Genomic DNA, 27,082 nt, shown 5'->3' with positions numbered 1-27,082 from the left:
GGACAAACACTGTGCGCGTAGGCTTTCCTCAGGGTTCTCCCGTTTCCTCTCACTTTATTCATTCCACCATTTCATTCATTTCTCATCATCACCGTCTCCTTTAGCCTAACTGGCATAATCGTGGGACGTAAAACTAAAAGATTTTATGTTTAAAATTCTAAATGTATGAATTGTCAGTAATCATCGAATCTGTATGATTATTCTACTGTTGTCTGTTCAAGCTATACATTTATTTTATTAGTGTTTCAAGCTTTGTAAGTTTCTCTCAAGTTTGAAAGAATATACATCTTTTTTAGCAAGTTTCAAAGTATTAAAAACGTGAAAATAAAGAGGAACATGTGACATCTGTCACCGTCACCGCCAGAAGAATAAAATTGATTTGCCTTTAAAGTATAGTACAAATGATATTTTAAAAATATCTGCACTCAGGGAACACGGAAATGAGTGTCCATATCTAAACATACAATTATTAGAACTCCCTCCTGGCTAGGAGCGGGAAACCTGGGTTCGGTTCCTGACGAAAGCTCATGTGGTTGAGGTTCCATGTTAAGCTGTAAATAAGTCTATGTTTCATATAGGCTCGCTTCTGAAAAGGTCGCTAACACAAATCCAACCCAGTCCTATACAATTATTACTCTATGGGAGGTATGTGCAAGTTGGACCAAGGACAGGGCCAATCTCAGAGGACTTACTGACGTCTACGGCCTATGAGACAATGTGGAAAATATTATAACATAACAATCAAATGGTCATATTCAGTGATGAAACTTGTTCGTACACTAACATCACAGGAACACAAAAATTGTTATAAAGATAACCAAAATATTTATTTACTAACGAAACGCAGAAAAAGTCTATTTATTTATCGTTTTAACTGGGAATTTCATTTTTCATGCTCTGAATTAGTCTCTCAATATTTCGTGGTACCCCTGGATGTTACAACGCTGATGACATTTTCCAAGATGGACATCAGTTACTCAGGAAGTATTTTCAATTCAGTTTAAGATTATGTAAGAAGCATATTTTCAACAAGGGGTCAGGCGAGCCGGATGAAAGGGTTCAGTGAGCTGCGATTGGCCCGGAGGCTGGTTGTTACATATGGCTGCTCTATGAGGTGGCTACTTGAACGTAAGAATAATAAACTTAGAGACTTGATAACAACTGTAGTAGAGCTTAAAGATAACATTACCTTACCTTGTATCCGGTGAGGAAAAACTTTCTTAACATAATTTCGAAGTTCTCTGGCATCTAAGTCAATGTCTTCCATGCTCTGCTGAACTGGTAACATGAAGATGGGTTTTTTCATTCCAATAGGAAATTAAACTTTTCGTGTACTTTAATAAGGTAAATTCAGGTTATGCACTTATATGTTAAGGAAAATATAACACGAATGATTTACCTTAAGAAAATATAAGTAAAAACACTTAAAAGTATGTGTTTCTATCTTTAAGTTATTCAATCCTGTAGGTTTAATTAGCAAAACTGTACTTTGTTTCAGAATGTCTATTCTCAGAGGCACAACAACGGCACCTCTCTCTGGTCGACCAATCTTGGAGCAATCAGTAGAATTCACAAGACAGCAGCCTCCCCCGCGGTTTATCAAAAGTCATCTACCATGGCCACTTCTTCCACGACAATTAGATCAAGTTAAACCAAAGGTAAGTGTTTATTATTATTATTATTATTATTATTATTATTATTATTATTATTATTATTATTATTATTATTATTATTATTGCTTCACATAAAATTAATATGCATTACATCTCAAATATTCCAATGTTCTGTAGGTTCGATCTAAATAATATATAAGGAATTTCAACCCTTCACCTTTTTATTATGAAAAAGAATGCCTTATAATTTTTTTTACAAAGTACTTGTAAGTCTTTTCGCTAAGTCTTTAAATGTTTCCAGTGTAGTACAAAGTTCTTCGGCACACGATGTGGCCTCGGAATAAAGGATATTTGTCTTAGCCCACAGCGACGTCAGACGGGATCGTTTATACTCTGTAGCCCATAGCAGTTCGGAGAGTAGGTATTATAAGATATCTCCGACTCTTTTAGCAGCATCAGAAGATGGTTTTAAAAAATTATATTCCGTAGTTTATAGCAGCTCCAGAAGTAGGTATTATAGGATATTTCTGTCCCTCATAGCAGCCTCAGGAGACGGTTTTAAAGGATTATACTTCGTATCCCATAGCAGCTCCAGGAGTAGCATTATAGGATATCTCCGTCGCTCGTAGCAGCCTCAGGATATGGTTTTAAAGGATTATACTTCGTATCCCATAGCAGTTCTAGGAGTAGCATTATAGGATATCTCCGTCCCTCATAGCAGCCTCAGGAGATGGTTTTAAAGGATTATACTTCGTACCTCATAGCAGCTCCAGGAGTAGCATTATAGGATATCTCCGTCGCTCGTAGCAGCCTCAGGAGATGGTTTTAAAGGATTATACTTCGTATCCCATAGCAGTTCTAGGAGTAGCATTATAGGATATCTCCGTCACTCGTAGCAGCCTCAGGAGATGGTTTTAAAGGATTATACTTCGTATCCCATAGCAGCTCCAGGAGTAGCATTATAGGATATCTCCGTCGCTCGTAGCAGCCTCAGGATATGGGTTTGAAGGATTATACTTCGTATCCCATAGCAGCTCCAGGAGTAGCATTATAGGATATCTCCGTCGCTCGTAGCAGCCTCAGGAGATGGTTTTAAAGGATTATACTTCGTATCCCATAGCAGTTCTAGGAGTAGCATTATAGGATATTTCCGTCTCTCATAGCAGCCTCAGGAGATGGTTTTAAAGGATTATACTTCGTATCCCAAAGCAGTTCTAGGTGTAGCATTATAGGATATTTCCGTTCCTCATAGCAGCCTCAGGAGATGGTTTTAAAGGATTATACTTCGTATCCCATAGCAGCTCCAGGAGTAGCATTATAGGATATCTCCGTCGCTCGTAGCAGCCTAAGGAGATGGTTTTAAAGGATTATACTTCGTATCCCATAGCAGTTCCAGAAGTAGCATTATAGGATATTTCCGTCCCTCATAGCAGCCTCAGGAGATGGTTTTAAAGGATTATACTTCGTATCCCATAGCAGTTCCAGGAGTAGCATTATAGGATATTTCCGTCCCTCACAGCAGCCTCAGGAGATGGTTTTAAAGGATTATACTTCGTATCCCATAGCAGCTCCAGGAGTAGCATTATAGGATATAGTGTATTGACTGTAGGAAAATCTTTCATGGTGCTTGTGTGGATCTTAATGAAGAGGATATTAAGTTTTTACGAACTTCCGATAAAGGGTGGAGGTATGAGGGCTGTAGTAAGGTAAGGCGTAAAAGTATGAGTGGTGATTCAACCCAAGATATCAATAACTGCCCATCTTCAAAAGAAATTTATGAGTTACTCCTATCTATTAGGGAAGAAGTAAACACACTTAAAATATCAAATAAAAATGTAGAAAATCAATTAGGTAAATCGTTGGATTTAGCCCATGAAAAACTTGATGAAAATTCCAAACTCCTAAAAAATCAGAATGAATCTCTAAAAAAATGCATGGAAACAATTGACGATCTTCGTCATGAGAACTTGCGTTTGCAAAAACAAATTGATAAATTAAATACACAATTGGATGATCTGGACCAGTACACTAGAAGAAACTCTCTGGAAATTCATGGTATTCCAGAACAGCCGAATGAAAACACATTTAAGAGTGTTGAATCAGTGGGGCGTGTGCTTGGGATGGAAATTTATAATAATATGATAGATACATGTCACAGACTGAAAACAAATCAACCTATTCCCGGAATTGTTGTGAAATTTATAAGGAGAGTGGATAGAGACATGGTTATACAAAAACGTAAAGTTAAGCGTAACTTAAACTGTAAGGATTTAGGTTATACTGTTGGTGGACCCGTGTATATTAATCCGAGTCTTTCATTAAATAGAAGAATTGTATTTTCAGAAGCTAGGAAAATTAAGAAAGAAAAAACTGCATTTGTTTGGGTTGATTGGGCAGGAAATGTAAAACTGAGGAAGAAAGAAAATGATACATATGTGTATACGTTAAAATTTATTGATGAAGTTAGAAACTTAGCTTAAAATGGAATATAATCAATATGTAATAACATAATTTCAGTTTATTATCAGAATGTAAGAGGTCTGAATACCAAAATAGACGAAATATATACGAGTATTCTTTCCTCAAATTACAGTATAATCATGCTAACGGAAACCTGGTTATCTGAAAATGTATATGACGCAGAAATTATTGACAACAGATATTTGGTGTTTAGGAACGATCGGAGCTGCAGGAGGGTGGTGGGTCAATGATAGTGATAAAAAAGTCTTTTTCTGTTACAGAGTTTCATGTAAATATTACAGATATTCAAACCGTATGTATTAAGACAAATATTGGTACAATTTGGTTTTTAATAATTTGTGTGTATTTCCCACCGAAGTCCAAAATTGAGATATATATAGCTCGTTCTTTGACAGGGTTAATGAAATAGTAGATACTTTAACATCCTGTAGAATATTAATTGTTGATGATTTTAATATTCCAACTATAATAGATTCAAGTTATAACTTATTACTCGGAGATTCAATATGTAAAACCCTCTCAAATTTCTTGGCATTGCACGATCTTTACTCTATGAATGATGTAAAAAACAAAGATGATAAAACTCTTGATCTGGTTTTAACAAATATGAGTGAATCATTTAATGTATATACAAGCGAAAATTCTTTGGTATTTGCTGATATATTACATCCACCACTGCAGCTTGATTTACAAATTAAAAATATGAGGCGGGTTAAAATGAATGATAATATGTTAAAATACAATTATAGCAAAGCAGATTTTTATAATCTTTATAAAGATTTGCAAAAAGAAAGTTGGGGTCAATTATACACTTATAGAGAACCAAATGATGCAATAAAATATTTTTATGAAATAATGTTTAATTATATCGATAGACATGTACCGAAAGTGAAAAGCCATAAAAAGAATTTGTACCCGGTTTGGTTTACTTCTGAGATTATAAGTCTTTTGAAACATAAAGAATATTATAGGAAGCGTAAACAACACTCACAGTATAACTTGGAAAGGTTTTTAGACCTGCGCAGGAAATCTAAGACGATGATTAAAAAAGCTTATTCTTTATATATTCAAAATATAGGGAATAATATTAGTAGAAACACAAAACACTTCTGGAGTTTCATAAAAAATAAGAAAAGATGTTTACAAAATCCATCTACTATGTTATATAAGGGTGAGTTATTAAAAACAAATAAAAATATTGTTGAGGGTTTCGCTCAATATTTTCATAGTGTGTATGATGAAAGGTCTTCATTCTACGAATGGAGCACTTCGAATATACCTTTAATACCTCACTGCCTGGTTATAAAAAAAGTGAGTGAGGAAGAATGTGAGGAAGCAATAAAGAAAACTCGATCAACACGATCTAGTGGTCCAGATAATTTACCATCTTATATCTTTAAGGGTTGTGTAGATGTTTTGGTAACTCCTCTTTGCTATATTTATAATCTCATTTTGGTTACTGGATGTTTTCCTGAATGTTGGAAAATTAGTAAAGTGACTCCGATTTATAAATCTGGGAATCCAAAAGATATTACAAACTATAGGCCTATTTCATTAATATCGATGCCGTCTAAAATATTTGAACACATATTGTACAGTAAGATATTCAATCATGTAAAATCATACATAGTAGAGTGTCAACATGGTTTCTTACCGGGAAGATCCACTACTACGAATCTAACTAACCTTACGCAGTTTATTTTGGACTCCTTGAACGGAAACAGTTGTTCTATTGATGTAATATATACCGATTTTGGGAAGGCATTTGACAAATTAGATCGTAACATATTGCTTAACAAATTAGCAAATTTGAGCTTATCAGAAGCGTTATTAACTCTAATTAAATCCTATTTAAGAGAACGTGTACAGTTTGTTACTTATAATGGGCTATGTTCAGATAGATACGTGATTCATTCAGGAATACCTCAAGGGTCTAAACTGGGTCCACTCTTTTTCCTTTTGTTTATTAATGATTTGCTTGGCGTTATAAAATATTCCAAATGTCTGTTGTACGCGGATGACAAAAATATTTCGGGCAATAAATAATATGGAAGACGCAAAGAAATTACAAAAGGATCTTGACAGTTGTTACAAATGGAGTATTGATAATAAATTACAATTTAACGTAAAAAAATGTTCTGTTATTACTTTTTCACGACAGAGTGAACCAGCTCAATATAATTATAGAATTTACAATGAAATATTACAAAGATCAACACAAATTAAGGATTTGGGTGTTACTTTAGATACAAAATTAAAATTTAATCTGCATATTGATAGAATTGTTAATGAATCCTATAAAGCTTTAGGATTCATAATTAGAAACTCAAAGGAATTAAATAACGCAGAAGTGTTAGTTAAATTATTTAATTCATTAGTTAGAAGTAAATTAGAGTACGCTTCATTAGTATGGTCCCCCTGTTATGATAATCAAATAAGGAAAATCGAATCAATACAAAAAAGATTTTTAAGGTATTTATGGTACAGCGGTGGACACTTCTAAATGGTACACCTTAGCCGTAAATCTCCATATGGCTGTACCATTTAGAAGTGTCGCCCGCTGTACAAGAGATTCAAAATCTCTGCGTATGTTATGAAAGTGAACTATAGTGTTCTCTTAAGGGAATTTAATTGTTCGTCTCTGGTGAAAAGGAGGGAAATAATGCATCATGTTTTTCTATTTAAAATTATTAATGGTATTATAGTTAATCAAGATTTTCTGGAAATGTTAAAATTTAGCACTAGTAGATCTTTAAGAGTACGATTACCATTTGTTATACCTAAATCTAAAACAATCTCTCATAAAAATTCACCACTTGTGAGACTTTGTAAGAAACATAATGATATTATAAAATCTGGAATAATCGTTGATTTTACGATGTCTTCGGAAAAGTATATAAAATTGATTCAATTGTTTTTGAACCCTGTTTATGTAATGTAATGATTATGTTCTTGCATTCAAAAAGAAAAAATAGCCTGCATGAATGCTATTTTAGACTTTTTCTGTTTTTTTCTTTTCTTTTCTTTTCTTATATTTATTTTAATCTAATAGATTACTTAGCAATTTTCACAATTGTATATTGAATTTGTACTCACCTGTAGTAATTGGAGCAATTGGCTCTGTAATAGGTGTGTGTGTTAAATAAATTTCCGTCCCTCATAGCAGCCTCAGGAGATGGTTTTAAAGGATTATACTTCGTATCCCATAGCAGCTCCAGGAGTAGCATTATAGGATATCTCCGTCCCTCATAGCAGCCTCAGGAGATGGTTTTAAAGGATTATACTTCGTATCCCATAGCAGCTCCAGGAGTAGCATAATAGAATATCTCCGTCGCTCGTAGCAGCCTCAGGATATGGTTTTAAAGGATTATACTTCGTATCCCATAGCAGTTCCAGGAGTAGCATTATAGGATATCTCCGTCCTCATAGCAGCCTCAGGAGATGGTTTTAAAGGATTATACTTCGTATCCCATAGCAGCTCCAGGAGTAGCATAATAGAATATCTCCGTCGCTCGTAGCAGCCTCAGGAGATGGTTTTAAAGGATTATACTTCGTATCCTATAGCAGTTCTAGGAGTAGCAATTATAGGATATTTCCGTCCCTCATAGCAGCCTCAGGAGATGGTTTTAAAGGATTATACTTCGTATCCCATAGCAGCTCCAGGAGTAGCATTATAGGATATCTCCATCGCTCGTAGCAGCCTCAGGAGATGGTTTTAAAAGATTATACTTCGTATCCCATAGCAGTTCCAGGAGTAGCATTATAGGATATCTCCGTCGCTCGTAGCAGACTCAGGAGATGGTTTTAAAGGATTATACTCGTATCCCATAGCAGTTCTAGGAGTAGCATTATAGGATATTTCCGTCCCTCATAGCAGCCTCAGGAGATGGTTTTAAAGGATTATACTTCGTATCCCATAGCAGCTCCAGGTAGTAGCATTATAGGATATTTCCGTCCCTCATAGCAGCCTCAGGAGATGGTTTTAAAGGATTATACTTTGTATCCCATAGCAGCTGCAGGAGTAGCATTATAGGATATCTCCGTCGCTCGTAGCAGCCTAAGAGATGGTTTTAAAGGATTATACTTCGTATCCCATAGCAGCTCCAGGAGTAGCATTATAGGATATCTCCGTCCTCATAGCAGCCTTAGGAGATGGTTTTAAAGGATTATACTTCGTATCCCATAGCAGCTCCAGGAGTAACATTATAGGATATCTCCGTCACTCGTAGCAGCCTCAGGAGATGGTTTTAAAGGATTATACTTCGTATCCCATAGCAGTTCCAGGAGTAGCATTATAGGATATTTCCGTCCCTCATAGCAGCCTCAGGAGATGGTTTTAAAGGATTATACTTCGTATCCCATAGCAGTTCTAGGAGTAGCATTATAGGATATTTCCGTCCCTCATAGCAGCCTCAGGAGATGGTTTTAAAGGATTATACTTGTATCTCATAGCAGCTCCAGGAGTAGCATTATAGGATATCTCCGTCGCTCGTAGCAGACTCAGGAGATGGTTTTAAAGGATTATACTTCGTATCCCATAGCAGTTCTAGGAGTAGGTATTAAAGGAAGTCTCCTTAGCCTATGACAGTCTCGGGAGAAGATTTTTCGAAGGTTAGCGATCAGCACTGGTTTGATAATTTCTTCGCTCTGTAGTCCTCTTTTATAGCTCTCTTCTTTGAGGGAGGACCCATGGAGGGGGAGTCTGCTTTCTTCGTAGTTTTCCGAAAACTCTTCGTTCTTCCTGGAGGTGTGGTCTGCCACTGTTTGTTTATAATTATAAAAACAAGTGTTTGTAGTGAGAACATGTGGCTTGCAGTGTGTATGGGTATATGGATCCTTACAATATTTAACTCTCTTTTATAATACATATCCAAATTCTTTGCCAAAGTTCCAGAAAAATATTTTTTAAAAATATTTCAATTCTATATATATATTCTTATTGTTTGTTTGCCTGTTTTATATTATACACAAAGTTTACTTATTTATCTTTTTTTTTTAACAAATTACAATACTAGAAATGTTATAACAAGCAGGTACAAATCACAAGAGTAGGTACAAATGAAATCAGCGATACTTATAATAAACATAGTTGTTTACTCTGTGGTTAACAATATGTGGATGTTTATTTGATTTATTTTGGTGGATCAATTACTATAGTTGCAACTGTAAATTCAATAAATCTAATTATTGTAATCATGTATCCCATGTTTCATGTTCTTTAGTTAATGACTTTAAACGAACTAACCATTAAGTTTTTCTTCTTCCCTTTTTCATAAAGGAAACACATTTTTCTGAAAGTTATATACAATCATACTCAAATGGGTTCGTCTGTTATAAAGTTATTAGCTAAATAACACATAGTAGGAAAATGTAAGTACCTTTGCTGGTAATTATCTAATATATATCAGATACTGTATATGTAGATATTGTAGGTAATAGTTTGTTCATTTTTGCCTCATTTTTGAAGGGGAAAAAAATAAAGATGTGCATTATATCGACGGTGCTAAATCGGTATCTGTATATTATAAAGTGTATTTCTTTTATTTACATAATTGTAAGTCAAACTTCGTATTCTAGACTAATTTCTTTAAGAAAGCAATATTGATACCTTTCCATATTTTATTATTTTTGCATTTATTTATTAAAAAAACTATTAATAGAACCCAAAGCCAGTTTACACTGGAATGGGTAGCAATTAAATAATTATATTGCTTTATAAAATATTATTAACTAAAACTATAATAATAATAATAATAATAATAATAATAATAATAATAATAACAGGATTCTTGGAAGAAGTTGGCATCGAAATGTTGAACAGCACTACTTACGTCAATAGATAGGTGAGATAAATATTTACTAAACTTTGGAAGTCTATAATAAGGAAAGCGTTTTATGATTAATACTTCAGGTTATTCTACATTAAAAGAGTGAGTTGAACGTATTCGTCTGAAAGAACTTTAGTAATACACTTTAGTAACTTCAGTAGTATTCTCAGAAGTGTATTACTTCTGAGAATAGTATTTCAAATCTGAATTTATCATATGTAAGTTTGAACAAATATTTAAGATCAATCGTTTTAAAATACGCACGTAAATTTAAATATTTGGATTTTGTAAGAATTCCTTATACAAAATACTGGGATACACAGGACTACAGTAATTAGATTTATTGAATTTACAATTGCAACTATAGTAATTGATCCACCAAGATAAATCAAACAAACATCCACATATTGTTAATCTCAGAGTCAACAACTGTTTTTACTATAAGTATTGCTGATTTAATTTATGCCTACTCGTGTGTCTTGTACCTGTTTGTTACATACAATTCTAGTATTGTAATTTGTTAAAAATAGATAAATAAATAAACTTTGTTTTTAATATAAAACAAGCAAATAAACAATAAGAAAATATATTTCTAGAATTGAAATTAAAAAAAAACTATTTTTTTCTGGAACTTTGGCAAAGAGCTTCTTGAATGTGTGTCATAAAAGATAATTAAATATTGCAAGCATCCATATACCCACACACACTGCAAGCCACATGTTCTCACTACAAACAACTGTTTTTATAATTATAAACAAACTGTGGCAAACGACAGGAGACTAAGTCTCCAGGAAGAACGAAGAGTTTTCGGAGAACTACGAAGAAAGCCGACTCCCTCTCCATGGGACTTTCCTCCAAGAAGATGGCTATAAAAGAGGACGACGGAGTGATTTATCTAATAATGTCGTTCTTTTGTATTACAATGTCTCAACACCTAGTCCGATTATTCTGATAAAACACCTTGTCCGATAATTTTAAATAATGCCCAAGCATAACTCACTAAATCCTAGGCTACGGAGGAATAAAAATCGAAAAACTAATTTCTTCCAGAGTTCAAGGGAGTGAAACAGCGAAATATCATGTGAAACCAATGTCAACAATAGAATAGAGTTTTGGTAATAGAAATTAGCGAAAAACTCAGTCAGACATCTTCTGTACACATTGAGTTTTTCCCGACGGTCACTACGGAAGATACCTACAACTATATAGTAATATCACCTGGACACGTTCCATGTAACTACAGTATTTCCCATTGGTCACTAATAGAAGCAAACGTATTTTTTCTCTATCTGAGATTTTTCCGACAAGAGAAAATCCCTCTTTATTCCATCTTTGGGTTTCAGAAATGCATCTAATTTATTTATGTATGTTAAATCGTAATTACGAGGATGATTCAAAAAGTAATGCCTCCATGGTGATACCTTTATTTGTGTTTGACAGATAGCACTGATAAAGGTATAAGTGGAGAGCTTGTATGCGTCAACCTGAAACAAGGTTTCTCGTGCCATCGGCGAAATATTTTGGTGACTGCTGGCGACACCATTGCCGAACTGTTGCTTTCACCTCCGCGTTACAACTTCATTTTTGGCCTGTAAGGTGATCCTTAAGTTTGGGGAAGAGCCAGAAGTTGCAGGGCGGAAGATCTGGACTATAGACAGGTTGAGGCAGATTGTCAATAATACTGTGCCAGCAGATGGGACAACTTTGAAATTTTTGGCGAAGGAGAGAGGGCGTGTGACAGTATTCCATCAACTGACGCTTCGTTTTCGGCTCGTAATGGTGTATCCACGACTCGTCGTCGACGATAAATGCTCCAGGGCGCACAACCTTCCGCAGTCAGAAATTCAATGACAGACCGCTGTTTCAACTGAACGTCACCACTGGATGACATGAATTGCTCCATTATTCTGGAACAAGAAGAGATAGGAAGATGAAACAAGGGACATTCTATAGCTTAAACATCAGTGTATTAATGATTAACAGTTCAGAATATTTGCAGTACTATTGGCATAGTAGTGGGCTTGGAGGCATTAATTTCTGAATCACCAACGTATTATAGTAAAAGTTGTAACTGGCCCTGATTTTTTTTAAATGATTAACACATCGTTCTTTGTTTCTTTACTTAAATAGTTACTGAAATCAATAATTCAGTTCTTATTGCTTGACTTATTTCCAACTACCATAATTTAATATTCAATTTAATATTTCTTCCTTTCACTTACTTATTTTAGGTGGTGTATATTTTGAGAAACCCAAAGGACGTGTGTGTATCCTTTTATCATTACTGCAGGCTGATGGAAAGTTTCAGTGGAAGTTTCGAAGACTTTGCTGAACTTTTCATCAATGGGAAAAGTAAGTATTTCATAAATTTAAGTTAGAAGGAAATAAAACATTAGCAATAAATATACTATAGTACGGAAATTCTCAGAATTATGAAAATTTGTTACTTAACAAAATATTTGGATAAAGATATTATCTTCAATATTTGTGAAGTGTTGAAGAAGCTTATATCATAGCAGCACAAATACAAGGAAAAACTATAGACATATTGCTTATGGGCCATATTGTTAGTTACGTTAAAACCAATAACAACCAAATTAATAACCAAATTTAAAAAAATCTTATCATTATCCGTGCATGGTTGTATCCTTTATAGTTTGACTGAAATTTCAGTATGTTACTATGTTACTTTAATGTATGTTTTGTCGTAATATTATTATATGTATGTTTGTTTTGTTATTTTTGTACTATTCTTGAGAATTGGAATTGCACTGAGAGTTTGTAATTTACTGATACCAATGAAAAATAAAATTATTATTATTATTATTATTATTATTATTATTATTATTATTATTATTATTATTATTATTATTATTATTATTATTATTATTATTATTATTATTATACATCAAACTATACCGTACATAAGTACAGGAAGTATTGTAGAATAACTCTGGTTGTCTATCCTTCTCTGTCGACAGATAACAGAACAGAAACTGGAAGAGATAGCAAGAAATAATTTTATATATATATATATATATATATACAGGGGTGTAGCCACGGGGGAGCCATCGGGGCCTGGCCCCCCAAATGACCAGCTTTTAAAACATCATTGTAAGATTACCTCTCTTCAGTCACTTAAAAGTAACAAAGTTTACATATAATTAATAATTTACGCTACAATAGTATGGAAAAATACTATTTTACCATACCAATCGAAAAATAGTATAGTATCTCCTCCTTATACCAATCGGAAAACAGTATGGTTTATTTTTTATTTATTTATTTATTTATTTATTTTTTACAGCAGATTACACAATTTACTGCGATTCATATTTGACACTTTGAAGACAAACGTTTCAACAAGGTACTCTAAATACTACCATAAAACAATGGTACTAATAGCTATGCATGAGCACGGGATTCCCCAAAGGAACGGAGGGATTCCCGGACATGCTGTAAAGGAAAGAAGTGTCACATGTTAATCCCGTGCGCACAAGTAGCTGCGTTTTCAAATATGCATTTTTCAATAGATTAGGTACGACTTTCTAAGTGACATTTTTAACCGCACTCTCTACGATGTGTTGTTTGTCAGCTGTTGGCCTCTAAAGTTCATGTTTCCACGCTTTCAACACACTGTCATTCCTAAACGGGACGGAATTTCCTCCATGTTCACTAGGATTTTTTTGCTTTTTTTAAGATGTACTATCACCCGTCCAAGTTCGTCCACGTAGTTACCGTTCACCCTGTATATATAGATATATAGATAGATAAATATTTCCATTATTTTGAAAAGTTGCGAACTATGGCCTATATAAATTGAATCATACAGAAGGGATTCGAAGACGCACTAGAAGCCAGCATGACTAGTGAAGAACCCTGCGTGTATTACAATACAATAAAACTCCGTTTTGTGGCTATCGCAGCATTGCATTCACGCCACACGCTTTTCTGGAGTTAGTTGTTAGTGATCGTAACCACCGCTTGAACATTCCTTCGCGTTCCCACTTGTATCGCTATTTCTGAGAATATTATTTAAAACTTCTGATTCGAATCATTACCCACTCTTTTCTTCAAAAAAGTTTCGCATGTAAAACAGAAGAAACTTTTTTTTTTTTTTTTTTTTTTGAGAAATATTTTAAGCGACGGAACGATGCATGATTTGCTGACCTAAGGATATTAAAAACCTAATTCGTCGGATATTAATGTCGTACTACTTTTTTATTATTATTTTTGGATTTGAATATTTCTGAAGAAATCGAGTTGTAAAGTGGTAAACTGAAGTCCGAAGATGCTCGAAAGCTTGTTCACAAACGAGATGTCATGTTCCTTCATGTGTTCAGTCACTCCCAATCTATGGTCGAGGAGGAACAGAACTTTGCACCGTTGACACTGGCGAACTTCAAATCCACGAAGCATCCTGGATCTCGGAAGAAGAGGTCGATGTTATTTCTTTAAATCCTGTTTTAACTGCATCTTCCGCAGTAATTTCTCCTTGCCAATTACCAGTGACCTAAAATGATGAGTGCGATCTCCTTGGGGAAACGACAGTAGTATTGAAGAATTTGAATTGGTTAATTTAACAACCTTATGGGGATAAAATATTATTACGAGTCTACCATTTTCTAATACTTCGATTTGTTGGCGAAAACGCTACAAATATATTCACAATAATATAAGCATTTTTAATAAAATGTTCTACCATTAAAAATAGTTTTTTTATTGTAATAACTCCTAAAATAATCAAAATAATGAAAAAACAAAAATCAAAAAGTGTTACGTAACAAAGGGGAGGGCTTCGGCCTTGCGTTACGAAATGTGACAAGTAGGAGGGAGGGGGGTAAAAATTGGTCAAAAATAGCGTTACGTAATATGTGGACGGCTCCTAGAACAGGAAATGAGACATAGATGTTAATAAAATAATTATGATTTTCTTTTAGTTACGAATAATAAATAAATATATTTGTCAGAAAATCTTAAAGAAAATAAGTGAAATTTCAAAGGAAATCAGCTTTATGTAGATTGAGGGCCTGTATACAAGGGCTTAAACTAAAATAGTTATACACAAAGGTATGTTTGGTCAGGGACAGTAATTATTGGTTAAACATAATAAAAACTGCCTGGAATATAATTTATGGAGAAAAAGCGAATAATAATAATAATAATAATAATAATAATAATAATAATAATAATAATAATAATAATAATAATAATAAGAAGAAGAAGAAGAAGAAGAAAAAGAAGCTAGAAACCAGTGTTTTTTAGTTTCCCGGAAAGAAACCAAAATTTTCCTTTTTTCAGGCCTCAAAAACACTAGCTTCAACATAATTTCTTTTGGCTTTCTAGCTGCCCCCCCTGAAAAACGACGGGCCCCTTCTACATAAACCTGCTGGCTACACCCCTGTATATATATATATATATATATATATATATAGTATATCACCTAATAGTTTCGTCCAAACCTTCTGCTCTCTACAAGGGCGCTCATCAGGAGGGGCAAGGTGGAGCACTTGCCCTTCCCCCCTAGAGGAAATTGTACTTCAGAATATCGAAAACCCAATAGAATTTTTACATTAGTTACAGCAAAATTTGAAACTATATTTGAAACGTCGCTTATACTTGCCCCCCCCTTGGAAACCACAACTTGGGCGCCCTTGGCTCTCTATATGGTACAGGTTAATATCATGCTTCATTAAATGTACTAATTGTTTACATTATTTAACATTTTCCTGTACCAGTTTGAACATAACTAACTTTCAATTATACAAATACTGATAGTCCAGTCCATGTAGACACATTTTCAGCCAAACTCAAACAGAAATAATAACAAAGCAAAGCCACTTGGATTATGTTCAGTATCCTTTCCAGAACATATCCTAAAAAAATACACACCTTCACCCACTTTGGAAAAATCCACCATCTTGGATTCAATATGGCGACCAGACTAAGACATCGACTTTTATTTAAATGGCAATATCTACACAGAGAATTAAGCTGGAAATTTCGTTCTTGTGTCAGTTTCAGGATAATAACATAGATTAAGGAATGCAAATTTGCATGGTTCTATGTATTGCAGCCATACTGAAAAATGGCGGTCATTATGTAAAAATATAGTTATTCTCATTTTACAATAATATTTTCTTGGCATGTAACTCAGAAACTAACCGAGATATGGAAAATTACCTCGAAATAAACATGATAGAACGTAATCGTAGTTTTCAAACGAGGACACTTACGTTATTCTATCTTAAAATTTAAGGGAGGTAATAGAATTTTTGTGACACTGGCTATGCAATTTTTGATGAGATGACATTATTCTCAGGTGCCTGCAGTAATAGTTTCGTGTGCACTCACATGTCTCCTTTATTTGACTTGTGCTGATTCCTTAATTTTCTTAGAGCATAAAAATATATTGTCAGATCACCTAACTGTGGTCGATAAGGTCGCCATTTAGGATTCAATATAGCGTCAAGATGAAGAGGTCGATGTAACATCTAGACGGCATTATCTTATTAAAGAAGTAATAATCCGGATGTGGAAAAGAATGTTTAATAAGAATTGCAACAGTTTACTTATAATAGTTCTACATATTGTGTTACACTTCTATAATGTACTCCCATAGTAACTGTAATGTTTTTGTTATGATGAAATGTGTGAGTTTGGAAGGAGTTCTAACGTAATTAATAATATGGCCCATAAATAATATTTCTATAATTTTTCCTTGTATTTGTGATAGTATGATTCAAGTATATCTTTGTGGGTTGCTGATGTTGGTTACTGAACCAACTTTAGTTAAATTATATGGAAAGACAGGTCTCAACAGGAAAAGTTTCTGTTATTGCACTTTACGACAATTTCAATAATATAATTGAATAGCATGTTTTCATTTCAGAAGGACAAGCTTTCAGGTAAAATTGGTGAAATGAAATGACGTTATTTTATTGAAAATAAGCTCCTTTATATTATTACTAACTGAAATACCCATTCTTCGCATGAGTCCGATAAAATATCTATGTAAACAAACTGAACAACGAAAGCCAAAAAAATATTGGTCATTTTCTACTACTTTTAAATATCTCGGTAAACGCTCCCTGAGACTCCCTGGTTCGAATTTTAAAAAAACGCCTCTGGTCCCCAGCCGATTGGGACTGTATTTGGAAGTCATCTCCTGTAGGAGTATCACCATTCATCTCAGCGACCGCAAAAACTATGGATTTGACACTAATATCGATCATTTTGGATTATTTTTATACCTCTCAGTATTCCTCCCCGCAGGTGACCCTCGGTCCACATACAATGGTAGCTGAATTTGAAAGTCATCGCTAATGGAAGTGTCACCATTAACCTCAGGAACCACCAAAACTATGGATTTAAACTAATATCGGTCATTTTGGATTATTTTTACATGTCTCGGTATCCACCCCCCGGTGACATCCCGCCTGCAGCCAAATTGAGTGAATGCGATCGGAGTTTCATCATTTATCTCAGTGACCGCGAAAACTATGAATTCGACACTAATATTCGACACATTTTCTACTACTTTTACATGTCCCGGTAAACGTCCCCTTGGTTCGAATTTTGAAAAACTCTTGTTCTTGGTCTGGGGAATGAACCAAGGTACCCATGACCAAAATTTGGTAACTCTCGGTCCACTCGTCTGATTCCCAGGCCACACACAGACAGACACACAGACAAATTCTTTATTTTATTTATATTACATTAGATTGGATTGTTTATTTTCAGTATATCAAACACACATATGACAATGAAATTCTAATTGAGTAGTATTACCGTACATAAAGAACTGAGGCATTAAATCAGAATCTCACTGTTATATATGAGTTTTTTTTTTTATTTTTTAATTTCTGCTTCTATATTTTAATCCTTTTCTTTTATAGTATTGTACGGTCCCTACTGGAAGCACGTGTTACCGTTTTGGGAAAGAAGAAGTCAGCCAAACATTCTTCTTCTTCGATACGAAGAAATGCAAAAGGTAATTGAAGTCTTTTCATGGCAGAAACATTTTACACTTTTCTCTTATGTATTCTACAACATAATTAGTGTACAATATGAAAGAAAAATCAAAAGGTAAATCTTATATCCAGTGGCGTATTTAGGGAGACTATCGAGCTCAGGTCCCTACCCCAAATAAATTTGTTAGTTATTCTCATTCCACGTATAACAACAGTTCTTCTTATCATTTCTAAGAATTTCATTGACTTTCCATTTTTTTATGCTCTTTGTTCAGAAATAGTACTGTATTTACAAAATTTCATTCCATGTAAGAACTGCATTCTTTTTTTTTTCTACTCTTCTGTTTCTTTTTCTTAGTTATTACTTTCTTTCGTTTCTCCTATCATACTTTCGACCGTTATTAGTTATGATACAAGTTGGCCGTCGTCAGTAACACCAAAACTAAGAGGAGCTGATAAGTGAAACTGGTGTTCCACACCAACTTCCACGGATATCAACATAACGGGACTTTAGTTATTACAGCAAAGGAATATTTTCATTATTTAGTTATAAAGAAAGATAAATGTTTGAATGAAAGAAAATCAAGAGGGGGAATAAGTAGCCCGGGAAATTAGGTAGGCTAAGAGGATGCTTTCTTTTTCTTCTATGCATAGAATAAAAGGTTAGATTCACTGCTAAATTTTTGTATCATATGACATAAGATTCACCAGTCTGCAATTCTTGCCATTAAAACTGCAATCAGTATATTTCAACTTCAACTTGTCTCAACATTTTCTTTCAGGTAAAAACGTACACAGAAAAAACTGAATATTTCCATTTTTTTTTTTCTAAAATAAAATTGGTTAAGTTCAAATGAGATTACAAACATTCAACTTGTGTTTGCAGAAGCGTCATTACAGATTTGTCTGGGAGGCTTAAGATCCTTCACCGACATACGTGTTTCACTTTTTCTCCTAGCATATTAGTAGACAATCGATTAAAATATATTTCATTCTCAAACTCAGGTAGGCAATTGCTGCTCTGCTTCCCCGTGTTGTGCAAAGCCTCCCGAAGCAAAATCCTAAATACGCCACTGCTTATATCAGTTGATGTATCTCACCAAGCTGAATTAGTAACACAATTAAGAGTAAATCATCATGAGTAGTTTTTGGGGGGAGTGAGAAAAATGAATGTTTCTTTGTTAACGTGGAAAATAAATCTCTGCACGAGAACCATACCACCTAGTAGGAAAGATTAAACTAATACTAGAATATACCTCATTAACTCTTTTATTATGGCACTATTATGATGGTGATATTACTCAGTATTATTAATAAGATATGCCATAAAATGTTCATTAACCCTTAAATTGTAAGGGCACTATGCAGAGACATTTCAGCGTTGTGCTAAGAACTTGACTACGCGTGAGGCTAACTGCCGTATTTAGAAACATATTCGTGAAGTTAACAATGATTTATATCGAGGAAGGCCAGCCACGACTTTTCCGCAGGGTTTTGTCCAAACAAAATAGAACAACTCAATAAGAGAAAAAAGATTACTCTTACTAAGATTTCTTCCAATGTGTTTCGACAACCGTGCGAAGTAGTCGTGGATGGTCTTCGATATAAATCATTGTTAACTTCACGAATATGTTTCTAAATACGGAAGTTAGCCTCACGCGTAGTCAAGCTCTTGGAACTACGCTGAAAAGTCTCTGCATAGAGCTCTAACTGTTTAAACTAGCATCAATTGGCGTAGAAATGAAAGTCACAATAATGAATATAGAAATTACAGAAGTCTTTTTCTTCTCTCAGCATGAATCAAAATCTAAAATAATGCCATGAAAAGATAGAATATATTTAATCACTGAATGCAATTATATACGAAGCAAAATTAGAAAGAAATTGACTGTACGAAACTACTTGAAAATTTGTGTTGAGAAGGGCAGCAACATCACGAGTTTATTGAGAGGAACGACCAATCATAAAAGTTATGATGGTACTTACAAGTGAAGGGTTATTGCAGAAAGGAGTAACAATATTACAACAACATTACATTACAAATTACAAAACATTTTTAAAAGTGTTTTCAACCACGAAGTGGAAGGAGCACAGAAATCGCGTAAGAGGAATGCTCATGGTGTGAGAATAGGACATGTTTTCGTCCAAATTTCAACTCGTTTCTTACTCTAATCTGAGTATAATAGTAATTTACAAGCAAATACTTAATTATCTTTGTTCTAGGTATTGAATTTTGAGGTGCAATACATTAGTAAGACATCCAACTGATGTACAGATGAAAAAAAATCTTTCGTAAACAAACTTTCTGCTAATGACCACATTATTAATTGAGCATCTTGCTTCATTTTTGTCTTAAAAAATATGTTTCTTATGTAGATATGATTAAGGAAAGTATTAATAACCGTATCTGCATTTGTATCTGGTAAATTTGCATTAAGTACCAGTACGCATCAATACTAATGGAACACACATTATATATATATATTAGGGTGGTCCTTAATTACATGGCGAATTTTTTTTTTACGAATTTCTTTCCTCCCAACCCCTAAATTGGTTCCATGTCGGACCCAATTTATCCATGAAAAAAATGGGCTCAATCGAAGAATATTTAACCGACCCCCAAGCGACCTAAAGTTTGAATGCATATCCAATATGTTAATATATAGGAAACGTCTGGAATAAACCCTTCTTACTTTAAAGCGGCTGAAGGGAAAGGAACCAAATCTTGAATACAGGGATTGGAAGTAATACACATCTGACCCTGAGAAATAGCATGATGGCGGCCATTTTGAAGTTCGCAATTTTGTGTTCGGACCCAAAATTTTAAATGGAAATGATGTTTTGTGACATCGTTTTTGGGTAACCTTTCATTATAAAAACATATCTTCCTATATTTTCAACTTATCTCTGGTCATTTAATTCTTTTTAGCTTTGAAATAATAGTTTATTATCTTTCAATATTGTTTTTTTTTTCTTTATAGGTTACTGAAACATTAATAAACTATTACATACATGTAACAAGGAAATAATTATATATGTTTTATATAATTACATCCCGTCGAAATACACACCAGCCTATATTGAAATTATTTATATGAAATGAAATTACATAAATAATATAATGAATGTTTAAAATGACAATAAAAGAAAGCTGAAGGCTGTGGAAAACTAGCCAAATTCTACTGCATTATTAAGCCAATTTTCGTAGCATATGGATACTTTTTTCTATGTTCACTGACTACCTGCAATATGTATTGTTTCTCTTTTTCGTCCTTTGTTAAAATGTTCCCGTATTCTTGTATCAGTTTCACACCTCTCTCTGCAACATCATTCACTACCACAATGTTTTTCAATATATTCAACCCACGTTGAAAGTTCACATCTTCTTTCCAAGTAGATGGGCATGTGCATTTCTTTTTTTTTTTTTTTTTTTTTTTTCTTTATGGTTTATTCAAATAAGGGAAACTATTCAACAATCTTAAAAGCTCCGAAGTAATAAAACTTAATATTCTGTGAGTTTATATCTCTGTACGGGCTGCAGATTTATATTTTCCATAGTTGATAATTATTACATGTTCAGAGATAAGTGGAAAATAAAGGCAGACGTCTTGTGTCGTCAAAAGCTACCTCAAAATGATATATCATACGAGGTCATTTCTATTTAAAATTTTGCACCCGAATCCAAGATGGTGGACGTAAAGATATGCCTCATTTCGGTCACTACTCAGTATCAGGTATGGATCTACTTCTACAACCTCTATCCAAGATATGATTCCTTTCCCTCAGCCATTTTTAAGTTACAAGAGTTTATTACAAACTTTTGCCATATACTATACATTGTAAATGCATTCAAATGTTTAGGTCACTTGGGGGTCGGTTAAATATTCTTCGATTGAGCCCATTTTTTTCACAGATTAATTTGGTTCGACATGGAACCAATTTAGGGGTTGGGAGCAAAGAAATTCGGAAATCGAAAATTAAGGACCACCCTAATATATATATATATGTACAGGGTGCTAATGAACTATACCGACAAACTGTAAGAGGTGATTCCTTACATCAAAATAAGAGAAAAAGTTCATATGGACCTGTGGGAAAAGTGCATAGTTTCAGAGCTAGGGCTGTCCAAAATCGCGAAAAAGTAAAATTTCTAGAGGTCCTATTTCGAATTCGAGAGACTATGGATGGTGGTCCTTATCAGTGTAAAGGAAGTCACACATACGCATTCCAAAATTGCATATTTCATTAATGTTCAATTGGCGTACAGAGTATTCCCTGCAGGGTGAAATTCCCAGACATGCCATCAACCGAATTTTGAGATATGCTCTGACTTTATGATTAGTCCAAAGTAGGCAAACGAGAAGTTTTGATAGCAGTGAACACGAAATAATTTGGCGCAATGTGGGAAATGTTAAGGATCGTCAGCAGCACGGTCTCTTGTACTCGGGAAAACGTATGCTGCACACAAGTGGAGAAAACGTGAATTTTACCATGACGAAATACATCGCATCACACGTTATTCCGAACACAAAAAACATGAAGCTGCCGGTTCTTAACACTTCCGACTCGTTTTCGAAGCATTGGATATCTATTGTTGTCAAGGCTTACCTCTGCCTACTTTGGACCCTCCTTCAAATCAGAGTATATCTGAAAATTCTACTGAGAGCATATCTAAGAATGACACCGTGTATGGAATATCCTGTACACTTATTGAAACTTGATGAAATATGCACTTTTGGATTGTATATGTGTGGCTTCCTTTCTGATAAGGACCACCATCCACAGTTTCTGGAATTCGAAACTGAAAATTGGCTTGGCAAGCCGTTGAAATTTGGCTTTTTCGCGATTTTGGACAGGTCCAGCTCTGAAACTATGCACTTTTCACCATAGGTCCATGTGAACTTTTTCTCTTATTTTGATGTGAGGAATCACCTCTTATAGTTTGTCATTATAGTTCATTAACACCCTGTATATATATATATATATATATATATATATATGCATCCAAAGTTACATATATATATATATATACAGAGGGGTTTTTCGTGACCTGAGGACAAACTCAGAGTGATGATAAACGATGACAAAATAAAGTAAATTGAGAATAGAAACAACTATCTGGAAGTGTTTTTGAGATAGATACCACCGGAAATTTGTCGCAACGGATCATAAATGGCCATAACTCGAGAACAAAATGTAGGAATAAAATCCAGCTAAAGACAATATGCATTATTCGTACCTGAGATTTTATTATTGTAAGAATGGATTGGAAGCAGAGGCGATGCAATGGTAACCCCAAAAGAAAAGTAGGAGATTTCGTACATCAGAAACAAAGTTGTACGCAGTAAAGTTATTTCTTGCGTACAGTTAATGATTACTCGTCACATTTTTTTGTTTCAGTTGTGCGAAATATCCTATTTTTCTTTTGGAGCTATCCTTGCACCCTTCTTCCAATCTATTCCTACAGTAATGACAGGGCGATGGCACCTATCTGCGAAATGACGCATTTCCGGACACTTGTTCCCATTCTCAAATTGCTTCTTTCGTCATTGTCTACCATCACCCTGAGTTTCGTATCTTTATTCGAACTCCGTTATGAATAAAGATACGAAAAAATGAAGAGACAATAAAGATTTTGGAAATAGATGATATTCAACCTAACACGGTGGAGGTTTCTCAATCGCACCAGCCATTTAGGCTCTATTCTGGTAAGACGCTATATGTTGAATGAAACAGCAATGTTTTCAGCTTCCGGCTGTTTGAACGGATGTGAGGACACGCAAAAATGACATAGGAAACGTGCACATTGCTATGTGAAGTAACCCAGAATACCTTGAATCCGTTTAACAACAATGTTATATTGTTGATACAATGAAGAGCCTGCTGAACTGGCAACATTGCATTCCCATTTAATATAGATCACCTTACCAGTGCATACATATATGCCCACTGAATATCTCGCAAGTTCAGAGTCATTATATCTATTACACTGCGTGAGAATCCTTATTTATGACTTTTTAGTTTTATATATTTTTATTTTCTGAACAAGAAAACAGAAGGGTTCCGAAAATTCATCAAGATCAGAAGTTGTTAAACAGACAGCTTGAGAAGAAGATGCTAGACACAATTCTTATAATATTGCTTTCCAATGAAGTATTTTACTCTACAAAATTCAGTTTTAATTTCATTTGAAGTAGGAACAAATTTTACTGTACATGCTTCGAAAATACAAATTATCAATCATAGAATTTTAATGCTTCTTCTTCACTCAGGTAATATTATGCAAGGTTGCTTTATATATGAAGAGTTGATTTGGATAATGACTTACGTAGTATTTTCGTTTGCGAGAGACAATTAGAAAAGGTGTGAACGTGAGAAAAAAAAATTAAAATTCCGGATTTCGATGGATTTACACAGTTCATATTTAGTACAATGTCGAAAAAATATTTTGAATGTGTGTGTGTGTCTCTTCATCTCATTTGAAAACTAAAAGAAAGAAACGTACGTAAAATTTCAAATTTGTACATGTGCCTTTATTCAAATCAACCCTTCATAAGTATACTGTAGATTCTATTATAAAATAACAGGGGGCGCGGTGGCTCAGTGGTAGAGCGTTGGTGCTTGGGGTCCCTGGTTCGATCCCAGCTCGCGCTGTGTGAACTTTGTGGTGGACAAACACCGTGCTCGTGGGTTTTCTCGGGGTTCTCCCGTTTCCTCCCACTTACTTCATTCCACCATTTCACTCATCTCTTATCATCACCGTCTCCTTTAGCCTAACCGGCATAACCGTGCGACGTAAACTGAAGGATTTCATTTTCTATTACAAAATACAAATAAAGAAAAACAGTAATGTCATAGCTGTGACTGTCACTGCAAGAAAGACATAAGAAGAATGCATTATACTGTTTCTATTATATACAATACTTACTATATGACGTAACCATTGTGCATAACACACGTTCAGGTGAGTATAAATCAACCAACCAATCAATGTAACGTAGGGTCACCAGATTTAGAAAATCAAGAACGGGACACTCGAAAATTGGCATAATTTGACAATTCATTTGACATTTTAAGTTCCGTTTGCGTTTTTCTCGAGACACTGGACGACTTTCTGAAAAAAAGGGACAAGCCCGTTGAAAACGGGATGTCTGGTTACTTTAAGTCCCATTTGTGTTTTCTCGGGACACCAGACGACTTTCTGAATAAGGGAACAATCCCCGCTAAAAACGGGACGTCTGGTTACTTTAAGTCCCGTTCTTGTTTTGCTCGGAACACTGGACGACTTTCTGAAGAAAAAAAAAAAACGGACAATCCTGTTAAAGACGGGACATCTGCTCACTTTAAGTCCCATTTGCGTTTTTTTCGAGACACCGGACGACTTTCTGAAAAAAGGGACAAGGCTATTAAAAACGGGGCGTCTAGGTCACTTAAAGTCCCATTCGCGTTTTTCTCGAGACACTGGACGACTTTCTGAAAAAAAGGGACAAGCCCGTTGAAAACGGGATGTCTGGTTACTTTAAGTCCCATTTGTGTTTTCTCGGGACACCAGACGACTTTCTGAATAAGGGAACAATCCCCGCTAAAAACGGGACGTCTGGTTACTTTAAGTCCCGTTCTTGTTTTGCTCGGAACACTGGACGACTTTCTGAAGAAAAAAAACGGACAATCCTGTTAAAGACGGGACATCTGCTCACTTTAAGTCCCATTTGCGTTTTTTTCGAGACACCGGACGACTTTCTGAAAAAAGGGACAAGGCTATTAAAAACGGGGCGTCTAGGTCACTTAAAGTCCCATTCGCGTTTTTCTCGAGACACTGGACGACTTTCTGAAAAAAGGGACAAGCCCGTTGAAAACGGGATGTCTGGTTACTTTAAGTCCCATTTGTATTTTCTCGGGACACCAGACGACTTTCTGAATAAGGGAACAATCCCGCTAAAAACGGGACGTCTGGTTACTTTAAGTCCCGTTCTTGTTTTGCTCGGAACACTGGACGACTTTCTGAAAAAAAAAAAAAAAAAAAAAACGGACAATCCTGTTAAAGACGGGACATCTGCTCACTTTAAGTCCCATTTGCGTTTTTTTCGAGACACCGGACGACTTTCTGAAAAAAGGGACAAGGCTATTAAAAACGGGGCGTCTAGGTCACTTAAAGTCCCATTCGCGTTTTTCTCGAAACACTGGACGATTTTCTGAAAAACAAAACAAAACAAAAAAAGGGACCAGACCGTTAAAAACAGGACGTCTGGTCATTTTAATGTATCGACAGGAATAGCAACTAAAGAACATCAAACTCAGTAAAATTATTGGTACCAGAATATTTTTTTTCCTGTTCTTGTATGTTTATTCCCTCTGTAGCCGTCGAAGGTAAATATCAATATATACAATGTGTTGTTTCTTTTTTTATTTGTGCCTTACAATAATATTGTAACTAATTTTTGATGAGTAACTGGTTTCTGAGGTTTCTTTGATTTTCCCCTCATAGTGACTAAGACTAAATTTATGGATTATTCATATAAATATAAAATCTAATCATGATCTTTGTTGAACAGGATCTTGCCTCTACAATCAGGCTACTAGCAGGATTTATGGGTAAAAGTCTAACAGACGAACAAGTTACAACACTTAAAGAGCATGTAAGCTTCAACAACATGAAGAAAAATCCTTCAGTGAATCTGGAACCAATCATTGGTCAGATACGGGGAAAAGAATTCCTCGAGAGTAGCAGCGAGAGATTTATTCGCAAAGGAGAAGTAGGCGATTGGAAGAATTACATTGGTCCGAAACTGGAAGCAACTTTTAACAAGTGGATTGCTGAAAATACTGCGGGAACAGGATTGTCTTTCGAGTATTAATATCAAAACTTAAGTGACAACATACAATGATTTGTGAATGTAATGTTTATAGAAAGATGATGTAGATTTATAATGTTTATCAAAATAAATGCAAGGTTTTATTTAATAAAATTTCATTTTTTGTTTAAAGTACTAGCTTATCCTGAGCTCTCTACACAGCGCATCATTCACGTATGAGCATGAATCTCCTTGTCATTTCTCACATCTGTGTGTACATGTCCCTTTACAGACACAAGTGAAGGATATTTTGATAAAAATCGGCAAAGACTACCATAAAGGGGAGATTTTTTCGATTACTTTTTCAATATCTGGCACAGTTCGCCCCAAGACTT

The 27,082-nt window shown here is 34.7% G+C and overlaps 1 protein-coding gene across 1 annotated transcript in view; it reads left to right on the top strand.

Annotated features, from left to right (window-relative positions):
• LOC145667029 (luciferin sulfotransferase-like) overlaps positions 1-26,851 on the top strand; it is a 39,529-nt gene extending 12,678 nt beyond the window's left edge. The window contains exons 3-6 of the mRNA XM_081734720.1: positions 1,499-1,658; positions 12,154-12,274; positions 17,821-17,915; positions 26,448-26,851. Of these exons, the coding sequence (XP_081590846.1) occupies positions 1,499-1,658; positions 12,154-12,274; positions 17,821-17,915; positions 26,448-26,750 (679 nt within the window). The 3' untranslated portion in view covers positions 26,751-26,851. The remainder of the gene's footprint in view (positions 1-1,498; positions 1,659-12,153; positions 12,275-17,820; positions 17,916-26,447) is intronic.
• Positions 26,852-27,082: the final 231 nt, after the last annotated feature.

The sequence above is a fragment of the Thermobia domestica genome, chromosome 12 (genome assembly GCF_964235325.1).
Source record: "Thermobia domestica chromosome 12, izTheDome1.hap1.1, whole genome shotgun sequence".
Lineage (NCBI taxonomy): Eukaryota > Metazoa > Arthropoda > Insecta > Zygentoma > Lepismatidae > Thermobia > Thermobia domestica.
Note: the sequence above shows the minus strand (reverse complement) of the source record. Positions and strands in the feature narration are given on the sequence as shown.